The sequence below is a fragment of the Manihot esculenta genome, chromosome 5 (assembly GCF_001659605.2).
Source record: "Manihot esculenta cultivar AM560-2 chromosome 5, M.esculenta_v8, whole genome shotgun sequence".
Classification (NCBI taxonomy): domain Eukaryota; kingdom Viridiplantae; phylum Streptophyta; class Magnoliopsida; order Malpighiales; family Euphorbiaceae; genus Manihot; species Manihot esculenta.
In genome coordinates, this window is record NC_035165.2 from 5,317,546 (window position 1) to 5,328,820 (window position 11,275).

The 11,275-nt window shown below is 33.0% G+C and overlaps 3 protein-coding genes across 3 annotated transcripts; 1 reads left to right on the top strand and 2 right to left on the bottom strand.

Moving 5' to 3' along the window:
* Positions 1-3,493: 3,493 nt before the first annotated feature.
* LOC110616041 (stress-related protein) lies at positions 3,494-4,698 on the bottom strand. Its single transcript, XM_021758345.2, has 3 exons — positions 4,567-4,698; positions 4,189-4,413; positions 3,494-4,095 (listed from the first exon to the last, which is right to left on the bottom strand). Exons 1-3 carry the CDS (start codon positions 4,600-4,602, stop codon positions 3,646-3,648), a joined length of 711 nt encoding a protein of 236 aa, XP_021614037.1. The 5' UTR covers positions 4,603-4,698; the 3' UTR covers positions 3,494-3,645.
* A 1,415-nt stretch (positions 4,699-6,113) lies between these two features.
* LOC110616040 (alkylated DNA repair protein alkB homolog 8) lies at positions 6,114-8,726 on the top strand. Its single transcript, XM_021758344.2, has 4 exons — positions 6,114-6,413; positions 6,533-6,564; positions 7,123-7,329; positions 8,177-8,726. The coding sequence occupies exons 1-4, from the start codon at positions 6,182-6,184 to the stop codon at positions 8,489-8,491; spliced, it is 786 nt and encodes a 261-aa protein (XP_021614036.1). The 5' UTR covers positions 6,114-6,181; the 3' UTR covers positions 8,492-8,726.
* A 1,118-nt stretch (positions 8,727-9,844) lies between these two features.
* Positions 9,845-10,963, bottom strand: LOC110615002 (translocator protein homolog). Its single transcript, XM_021756706.2, has one exon. It carries the CDS (start codon positions 10,681-10,683, stop codon positions 10,111-10,113), a length of 573 nt encoding a protein of 190 aa, XP_021612398.1. The 5' UTR covers positions 10,684-10,963; the 3' UTR covers positions 9,845-10,110.
* Between the last annotated feature and the right edge of the window lie 312 nt (positions 10,964-11,275).

An 11,275-nucleotide genomic window follows, 5' to 3' on the forward strand; every position in this document is an offset into this window, starting at 1 on the left:
AAGTATACTAGGGTCATGCAAGAATTAACATTCCTTGCTTAGAGGAATCGATGTTAAGATTTGCTTATAACATGCGTTAAAGTAACCAAGAAACCAGAGATTGTAAGACAATTAGTCTGAATATAGATAACAGCACATCATGCTGGGAAACCGTAACCAGTAACCTTATAAACAGAGAGGTGAACAGGGAAACTGAAATAAGCAAAGAAGCCAGAGGTTCATTCACTTCCCTCTTGAAATTTTCATCCCTAGATGACAAGAAATTGGCATGTTTAGGCCCCTCATTGGATAGCCTTTGAAGGCTGCAAAGACAAGTTTCAATCAAATTTTTACTAACTGCAGGTTCCAGACATGAAGAACAAGGCCTCACTTTACAGCACTTAAATGCCTCATGAGACAAAGTCCAATATTAATTTATTATACAATATATATAATAATTAAAAATGAAATTTTAAAATATAATTATTTTTTATACACATGTATAATTTTTTATATTAAGATGTTTATCGGCTATAAGCTGTTCGGACGTCTACTTGAGAAGCCTACTCCATTATTTTTCTCCTTAAATCTCAAGGAGAAAAGACGATTAACCATGTCTTCTACAGTTCTACTATTCTCAATTCCTACCCCTTCTGAAATTCCAATCAAGCATTTCAAAACTAATATCAAAGAAGCATCTATAAATGAGGAGAGATGCCGTGACTCATTGTCTTGCAAAAATCCTCCACATAAGCTCTTCTCAATAAACTACAAAACACAAAATTCTAACAGGGAATATCAAAGTTGCACAGATTTCTCCCAGCATATTCTGGAATTGTCTCTTAGGCGCACTAGCCAATGAATGAAGATCACATAAATAGATGGACACTGTGAATCTGCAACAAGCCACAATGCTTAACAAGTGCACAAATTTCAGGCACTGAAACCATACTCACAGTAGCTAAAATAATTTAAACAAACTCCTATCAGCAAAAAACACACCCACACGAAGGGGAAGGGAGCACAAGGATGCAACTGAAAATGAAATGTAGCACAAAATGAAAACTTTATCATTTACGGTGTCCTTCAACACTGATTTCACTTGAAGCCAAGTAGCTATGACACAGTAATTGTTGCAAAATAACTAAGAAGAAAATTGAAATCAACGAATGAAGAGTAATATAAACTTACTGCGGAGGACTGAGAAAGCAGCCTGCCTCATGCAGTAGGGCTGTGCAAAGTTTTTTTTTATCCAAACTGAATCGAATAACAGTATCGAAAAAATAAATATTGCAGAAAATGTACCAAATCGAACTATTTAATTCTGATTTTAATTATTTATCAAAAATCATATCGAAATCGAATTAAAACCGTATCTATATATTTCTTTTAAATGATTCTAAGATACAATGATTATATTATGTAATTTCATTACTATATTTTATATTTTATATATTTTTAATATGATATTATAATTTATATCATTAAAATTATAAGATTCTATTTAATGAATTCAAATTTTAATTTTTATAAATCGTTAAATAATATATAATAAAAAATTATAAATAAATAAAAATATAAACAAAATATTTCAGAATTATTCTAAATTTAATAAAAGTTTATTCATTGTATATATACACTTCTTTTTTATTATTTTTATATTTAATATAATCTAACTATTTTTATAAATTAAATTATTTATATAATTTAAATATAACTTTCTCTTAATTATTAAATAGTTAATAAAAATATTATAAAATAATCATATAATTTAATTAATTATTAAAAATTTCTAATAATATAATTTAAATGATTTAATTAGTTAATTATAATTTATTCTATCTAAATAAGTCATATTTATATATATTATTTTAATTATAAATATATTAATTACTTTATAATTTTTAATTATATTATGAGTGAATCACATATTAATAATATAATATATTTTTATATATTAATTACACATATATTTTTATATTAAAAATATATAATCAATAATTATATATAAAATAATATAATATTTTTATTAAAAATTATATAAAATATATATTAATATTAATATTATTAATATTATTATTATTTTAATATTAATTATTTATTATTTTAACCTTAAAAAGCTTATGGTTATTGAAATTTAATTTTAAGTATAATTATTATATTTAAAAGAAACGATATTTGATTCTGATTTTAATTTTTAGTAAAAACCTTATTAAAATTGGAACCAAACAGCTCTAGCAGGCTTGTAAGTCAGTTTGGCGGGTGTTGTTGGCGCATAAATCTTTGTTCGATTCACAACAGCCATAGATGCCACATTGTCCATGGTAGTTTCACCTAAAACCCAACGCTTATCAAGCTCAATCTTATTACTTATCAAAAACGCTATATACAGAAAAGAATTAGCCGAAAAATCGCACCTAGAGGCCGCGAGGACAAAAAGCCCTCGCCTTCAAAATCAAGAGATTTATCCGCATCAGCGGGGGTGGACTCTGAAACGAATCTTACCAGCGGATCAGAAGATTGCAGCTCAAGTCACGGGGCGCCGCCGTTCCATCATTTATTGAGAATGAAGCCTCGGCCGAAGCCGCAACTGCCGCCTCCTATGGTTCCATCAAGGAGAAAGCAGCCCATCATATGCCATAAACAATCCAGACAAAAAGAAGAAATGGCGTAAAGAAAGAGGCTTCAGTATCTTGGTTCTTTTGGAGGATGGAGCAGAAGAAGCTGGATGTGAGCGCTTGGAGGTAGAAGAGCTGCGCCTGGTTTTAACCATGGTGTTTGGTCCTATCTGATTCCAACAACCAACCGCAGGGGAACAAGAAGTCAAGAACCGCAGGAGTTGTTTGGTTTGTTGAGAGAGAGAGAGAGAGAGAGAGGAGAGATCAGTTGGCATTCATCAGCGATTTGGTTTTAATATTTCAGTTTTATTCACGTTCGTATCCCGTTCCAGCAATAGTGATCCGTTGTTCCGTTTAAACAAAAAAAAATTGTGATTTATCCTTAGCATATTTTTTTAATAACTTTTTATGTATCGTAATCATAGTATTATTATAATATGTTAATTTTCAATAATTAAGTAAACAAGAAAATTTAAATAATATCCGACTAAAAAAATGAAAATTTAAATGATACATTATTAAACAAAAAATATTTTTTTAAAAGATAGTTTAGCTTTATTTACTAATTAATTTTTTATAAAATTGTGTATAGAATTACAGTAAAAAATAAAATTTACGGATAAATACACCAGTTATTTACTCATTAACTACTACTATTAATAATTAATTACCTCCGCCTTGGCTTTATTTACCAGTTATGATCATATTTTGCGGGAGTCATACTGCTCTGAAATTTATAAAATCACAATTTTATCGATCTCAGTTATATAAATTTTTTAAAATAAATTTACGTTAGAAGGAGCGGTTAGTTTATGGGGTTATAAAGGTAAATTAGATTGGGTTTGTTTCCCGATTTATCTCCCGACCGAGTTTATGAAAAGGATCACACTCTGATTTAATAAACACAAAAAGTTCGAAATTATTTAAAATAATAATTCCTATCCAAATAAAGATAAGTGTATTAAAAAAAATCCACTCATCTTTCGTCCCTCGATAAAATCTTCAAGCCTTTTAAGCAAAAGCATAGCAATTTATATACACATATAAATCATTGCGCCGTGACAACTTCTTCACTGGCAGAGACGGTGGGCCCGTTATCGTCCTCCTGAAACACCTTAGCAATCTTCTCAATTGGGATCAATGGCAGATACGACGCCGCTGTGTATCCTCTCTCCGCTGTTTGAGAAACCACCAGATTGTATTTCTCAGACCAGTAAGCAGCAGTGGGGACTGCGACCTCTGCAGCTCGAGGAAATAGAGGAAGCAGATTCAATGCATGCCAGGCCGACACAGCGTATCGCTCAGCCACCGGCTCATACTTGCAATACAGTTCCTTAGCCGTTGGCTCATACTTTGTATACATCGTCTTCGCAATGCTCTTCGCTGCGTCCACCATACCTGCGCGACGAACTTCCCAAGCCACGGCTCGAGCTTGGCTAGAAGCCTGCTTAACCAGCGACGGCACGTGCCTATCTAGTTCACTGAGCGAGTGGTCGACCTGCATAGTACATGAGCCCCAAAACCCTGTATTGTTATACTGCGCCGGAAACTATTAATTACACCTTGGGAAGTAGGAAGCATATATACTGACCTTGAGATCGACGAATTTGAGAAGTTCAAAAGGAACGTCGCGGAACTTCTCATATACCGGTCCGATAACCGTTTTGACGGTGCCTTCGACGGTCTGGACACCCAGCTTTAGAGGGCCCGAGTTTTCCTTTGCATAGTCATATATGGCTGAGAAACATATTAAAACGTAAATCGCCGCCGCTTGAACGAAATCTAAATACTTGAGCTTTTTGTCATTATCTTGAACCTTCAACATAAAAACACAAAGGAAATGAAAATCCAGAAACACTAAAAAAGAACTGATTTTCCTTTAACAGGTTTCTATTAATTCTCGGCAGCCAAACAAAAGCACGACACGCAAACGTACACATGAAATGAAGAGAAAAGATCAACATTATACCATTTCTGCTTGTTCTTTCACTTCAATTTCCGCCATTTTTCCCCGTTTGGTAACTTGTTTTTGCAAACTTTCCTTGAAAGAACGAAATCCTGAAATTTCCCTAGAGCGTTGCAACTGCTGCCATTTTTATAGTGGCGATCGCAGGGAGATTAAATTGCATCGTGGCAGATACTGACTCGTCGATGAAGTTAGAAAGTCAACATTTTCAATTCGAAAGCCGTCGGATTAATCGGACGTTTCACAAAACAAGCTTGGAAGAAACGATAGTCCTCGGTGACACGTGGAGAGCGTTGATTTAGTGTTGAATTTATTATACGTGGCGTGATCCTGTGGAGCGGTTATCGGTACGTGTCGAGTGTATGCATGGCACGGATTGCTATGCACCTCGTTTGGCACGATAAGCGAGGTGGTAAGAAGGACATGAGACGTGTGGTGATGATGGTGGGCTATACAGATTTTATAATTATTAGTTCGTGGATCAGCAAGGAAGGTTACAAAAGAACAAGTATGTGCTTTTTGGGCATGGTTCGCTAGTGATTAGCCCACTGTTTTCATCACACTCATTGGATTTTACTCCTAATTTTGGCCCATAGTTTGCACAGAACTGAGAATGATATCGTTTTTACTCTCTACTCTGTAGGAAAAAATTCTTTCATTATATAGATTTAAATTAATTTAGAATAATAGTTTATTTTAAATTTATAAAGTATTATATAAAGTGTTACTATCTTTATTAATTTAATAATTTTAAACTATTTTTTTTCAATAAAAGTTTTAATTTTAAAATATCACATACTCCTTCAAATGTAAATAAAAAAATATTGAACTTCTATATTTTTTTTTCACTAAAAAATTTTATTATAAAAAATCACTTGCTCCCCTCAAATATAAATAAAAAAACTACTTTTTACAAATTCTTAATTATATCCATTTTTTTAAATTTTATATATTATATATAAATTTTATAATTTGTTATAATTATATCAAATTGTTTAAATTAATTTTGATTATTTTTAAAATTATCAACTTAGCATTGACACATGGATTTTAAATAGATTTTTTAAAATAAAAAATTCCATCTCATCGAAAAGCATGGTTATTTAAAATTTCCTTAGAAAGATCTGAATCCCTTTCTCTTCCTTTTTCAACCAAAGGGGAGAGAAGCGGATTCAGATAACTTAGGGATTTCAAAAGAAAAGGATATTCAAATTTCTCTAAAGAGATTTTGAACGTATTAAATTTTAATCATGATTAGTTCTTTTTTTAGATGAGATTAATTTTTTTTATTTAAAAAATATATTTAAATTTTAATAATAAGTTTAACAATTTTAAAAATAATCAAAATAAATTTGAGTAATTAAATATAATTACAATAAATTATAAAATTTAGATATAGTATATATCAAGAATTCATGTAAAGATTTAATTTTTTTTTATAATATGTCAAAAAAATATTAAACTTTTATAATTTCTTTTTCAAATAAAAAATTTTAATTTAAAATATCACATGCTGCCTCAAATATAAATAAAAAATATTGAACTTTTAAAAACCCCAAGGGCTAATTTTCAATTATGCAGAAGAACCTGAAGACGGAAAATAAGCGAAAATCCAATTATGATGGATGATCAGGAGATGCTTCTGAAACAAGTTTTCGGTGAATCATCAGACAGTGAAGACTACGAACAGCAACAACCAATCCAAGAATCAGTATGCGAAGATGGATCACGCTCAACCGTCGACCTAAACCCCATTTGGGAACCAATCAAGGAAATTAGCGGTCTGTGGTTGTGCAGAGACTTCCTGTCTCCTCAGCAACAATCTACAGTGCTCTCCGCCATTCAAAATGGTTCATTTCATTTCAGCGCATTATAGCTTCCAATTTGCCCTTAGGTTAAGCAAAAAATTATCAATTTTCCTTTTATTTCTTTGTTTATCTTTTAGCTGAGTTTGATAAGTTTTCTACAGAGGGATGGTTCACGGTTGCCTCTAACAATCAGGTGCGTCCTACGGAAGCTACGCCTAACTCGCAAACTTGTTTCATAGAAACTATATAAATGGGTGACTAATATTATTGTTGTTATTTGATATGAGTGTTTTGTCTATATTATTTCGGAATAGCGTTTGTTTCTGTTCACCTGATTCTGAAATTTACCGGCTAGTTATATAGTGAGCTTGGGCTAGACTTGATTAAAATGCTCTGCAATTGTCAGGTAAGTGACTTGGGTTATGCACAAATCATGGGCTGAAAGGAAGTTTACTGTTATGCACAAATCATGGGCAGAAAGGAAGTTTACTCAAACATTGTCATGATGGTGCAAGCATACATCTATAGTGATTGTAAAGAGTGTTATGAAAAGTAGTACTGCAAATATCTTTAGATATCAAGGCATCACTTTGCTTTCTCATGGATTGAGAAAAGGATTAGAAAAGTTTGTGGAATATTGTGACAAATGTGTGGAATCATATTTATTTGGTGTAATTCAATGTTGGTTGTTTCCAATAGGCTTATTACTTGGAGGATTTTATATTTATAGTGGTCTTAGTGTTCCCTGCAGGCTATGAGATTTGGGGATCTCCCATATTGGGCCATTGAACTTTCTAACTCTATTCGTGAAGTGGTGGTGCTATTTGGTGATCAAATTTGTGAATCTACAGAGTCAGTTGGTTGTGGAGATAAAGGCACCTGTATTATGCCAAGAAATTTGTTGTGGAGAGAGCCACTATTTGATCAACTAATTGTAAATGTATACCAACCAGGTGAGGTGCGATTCAGCCCTCTGCATAAACCATGTTCTTAGTTATGGTAAATTATCTACATGACACTTTTATTATCTTCAATATCATCTTTTATAATAAAGAAACTTTATGAAGCTCATGTTTGCATTATATCTTTTCATAATGACATTTAGATTTGTCGCTTCTTTACTAAATGATTGAGTTATCACTAAATTGCCACAAAGCTGTATGCATGGAAGTCTCCAAATATGGTGTTTCTGAAAAGAAATCGATATCTGGATATAAGAATATCCATCCACACACACACAACACAGGCGTATGTATGTATGTATATGTTCTTGTTTGATATTGTCCTTTAATATTAAGCATATCTATCAGATGATGTTTATTTACTAAATAAATAGTGCTATGAAAAATACATAGGATAATAAGATGATATATTTTAATATTCCTTACTAGTCAGAGCTCAGAGGTTGGTTGATATGAGAGTTTTCTCCTCACATATTCAATTGGAATGTTGCTCTAATGGAAATTTACTTGGCTTGTAATGGTGATTTGAAGGTTATAAATTATGCCTTGCAATTTGCTTGGCTTGATAAATGGTATTATTCTTTTTTGACTTCTAAATTGTGTGTTCTACTTTGCACTTATTATTGTTGCTTGAGATCTTCTTTACTCATAAATTACAGAGTCCTGGTCTCCTGGATGTTAGATTAGAGAAATAAATTTTTGATAATATCAATTCATATGGTCGCCAAATATTGCCTTAATATTCTTCCATCCCTGCTTATACTTCAACTTCTATATTTTACTTCATCATTGGTATACTGAGAATGAATGGCTCTTTAATGCTTTTGCCTCTTTCATGAACAGGGTATTTGTGCACATGTTGACCTCATGCGCTTTGAAGATGGAATTGCTATCGTCTCCCTGGAGTCATCGTGTGTGATGCATTTTACACGAGTAGAAGAAGTTTGTGAAAATGGAAAAGGAGCAAAGGATCAGCATGTGTCAAGAGTTCCTGTTCACTTAACCCCTGGATCTGTTGTTCTGTTATGGGGAGATGCTCGCTACCTATGGAAGCATGAAATTAATCGCAAGCCAGGGTTTCAAATTTGGGAGGGGAAGGAATTAAATCAGAAAAGGAGAACATCCATAACCTTGAGAAAACTTTGCTGTGATGAGTAGGAAGGTGCGATTCAATGGTGATCAGGAAAATTTGCTCGTCTCCTGCAAACTACATGTAACACACTGGATTAAAAGCAGCTCAATATTGCTTCAGTAATCAGGTCCCCTATTTCCTATATTTAGCATTCAAGTTTTTGAGCAAAGTTGAGAGTGACAGTTGCAAATTGTACTAATTTACGTTCCATTGGTTTCAGGGAAATATCTTTTCGAGGAAATATTTTCCTCTCTTTCTCTTTGGAGAATTTTAAAAATTAGTTTAATTAAAAGTATTTTTCTAATTAAATAAAAATTTAAAAATAAATATAAAAAAAAAACTTTTTTCAAAAGAGTAATAATCCGTTGATAACTTTTATTCACTTAATTTTTTTACACATATTAAAAAGATAATTTTTTAATTATATCTATTTTAAATATATTAAATTTTATTAGATATTAAAAAATATTTAAATATTTATTTTTATAAATAATAATTAATGATAAATTAATTTAAAATACAATAAAATTATAATATATCAATTAAAAAAATAAAATAATTTTAATAATAAAAAAATTATAAAACAGGAAAAAATTACATTTTTTATACATAAATTTACTTAAACATTTTTTGTTTTTAATATTAATACCGACCAATGCAAAATTAATTTATTTTCTTGAAATGATAATTTTTTTTATATATACCTCGTTTCTGTAAAATAAATAAAGCCTTAGATATCTTTATCCTGTTTTAAGTAATTATGTAAAAAATAAATTTTTAACTGAATTCGATTAATATAAGAAAATAAATTCTAGTTAGTATTTTCATAGAAGAACCTGCCAATACGTGTCTTAAATTGATTCATACAATCATGAATTTAATATAAAAATATTAAACTTTATAGAGAGACGGATTTGGACTAAATCCCGGTAACATTTTCCCACTCAAAAAACACGCACGACAGTATCATGGACTTGTAGAGTCCTGCGTCGTTAACTCAGGCGTCTCATCCAACTCCTATTGTTCATAGATTAACATTAACACTATAATTTTACTTTGCCAAATAAATTTGAGTGTATAAATTAATTGATTTGACAGAGAGTAACAGTTAGTAGGAAAAATTTTGAAAATGGAACAAAAAATTTAATTATAAACCTGAAGTGAAGGCATAATATCTGCATGCTCGTAAGCCACATCACCGATTTTAAATACATTTTTAGATTTAAAAAAGGAAAATATTTATCTATGTATACTACAATTCCATAATTAAGATTCTTGGCGTTTGTATCAGAAAATTAATCTCCCCTGCTCCTACATTGCTTGCTTCATGCATATCGACGATGTTAATGCATGTAATTATGCATCAAATGAAAAAAAAAAGCAGCAAAAATGTCTTTCAAACTTTTCATAACGCACTTCTAAGATCTTTTTACAATAGCAAGATGAAATTCTCGCTAGTCACAAGTTGAGAATAAAGGCCATAACCACGAAACTACAAAGAAAAAGAACGAAGAAAAGAAAACATTTTACAGGAACTACCTATATATAAATTATATAAAAGCACGTAAAGCTGTTACGATTTTACAAAAACACCATCAAAGTCTTCTCTCAAACAACAATCCCTCTAGCCTGTACTTCCAAGATTTCATACTAAAGCAAGCTTTAGATTTACAATGGCTACAACTGTAGCCCATGCCAAAGAAGGCTTAACCAAATCTCCAGCGATCGGATTCAGCTTCATAAACTTGCGAGAACATCCAACAAGAGCCCCAAACATAGCCAAGCACACAACCAAACCGAACCATGTGGCTCCCATCCGGAACACAATCGGTTCCCAAGCGAAACTCAGACCTAGCTGCGCCAAGTAGAGAGATAGAGTCGTTGGTTCTTTGTGGAACCCTCCTTCAGCCCAAACGAGCCAAGCGGAGAGACCCATTAAGAAGGTGGAACTCAAGCAGGCAAAGTGTAGAGCCCACATAGGCGGGAACCAAAAAGGTTTCGATATGTTGCCATAGCCGTTTCTGGAGCCGAAGAAGTAGATATTGAAAAGGGACAAAGCAAGAGGCAAGGCGACTGCTACGCCTAGTGATTTAATACCGCGTTTGGCCATAGCCATTCTTTTCTCTCGCTTAGTTCTCATGTCTTCGTTCTTAGCGTCGGTGGTGGTGTCAGGTTGGTCAGCGTCTTTAGTACGGCGTTTGACGTCTTGAGAATCCATGAATGATGTTTGAGAAGAAAAGCAGCAAACGTGCGTTGCGAGAGGAATTTCAGGGAAGAGTGTTTATAGGAGTGAGCGCGTTTCTCTCTCGGTGGGAACGCGCCGGACACGTGGGCGGACGAGAAGGCAAGAGGTGTAGTAAAAGGGAGGAGAATTTACACGTGGATGGCAGAGAGCGACAGCGACAGGGGACTTGGTCTTTGCATTTCCAGGTCGCATACACTTCGTCTAGAAATAAAAATCTAGTTGTCGATGGAGGTGGAAGGATGAAGGGAGACGGAGAGCGAGCACACGTGGCCTTGGCATTGATCTGTTAGGGACACCTCCCTAACTGGATAAGGATGATGTCTTATTTCCAACTCTAATGCTGCACGACTATGCGTATTGCGTGGCATGAAGCGGCTGAAGTCGGCCACATCTCACATTGAATGAAATTCTAGTCGATTCATAATATTTAAAAGACGGCGAGTGTCGTGCATGCGTGTGCATGTATCATAGGAGTGGGAACATACATGGATCTGGGACTGCTTTTGTCCTATATATTTCTTTGTGAAAACAAATCCTGCCTGTGCTCTGCGATGTCTGCACCCTG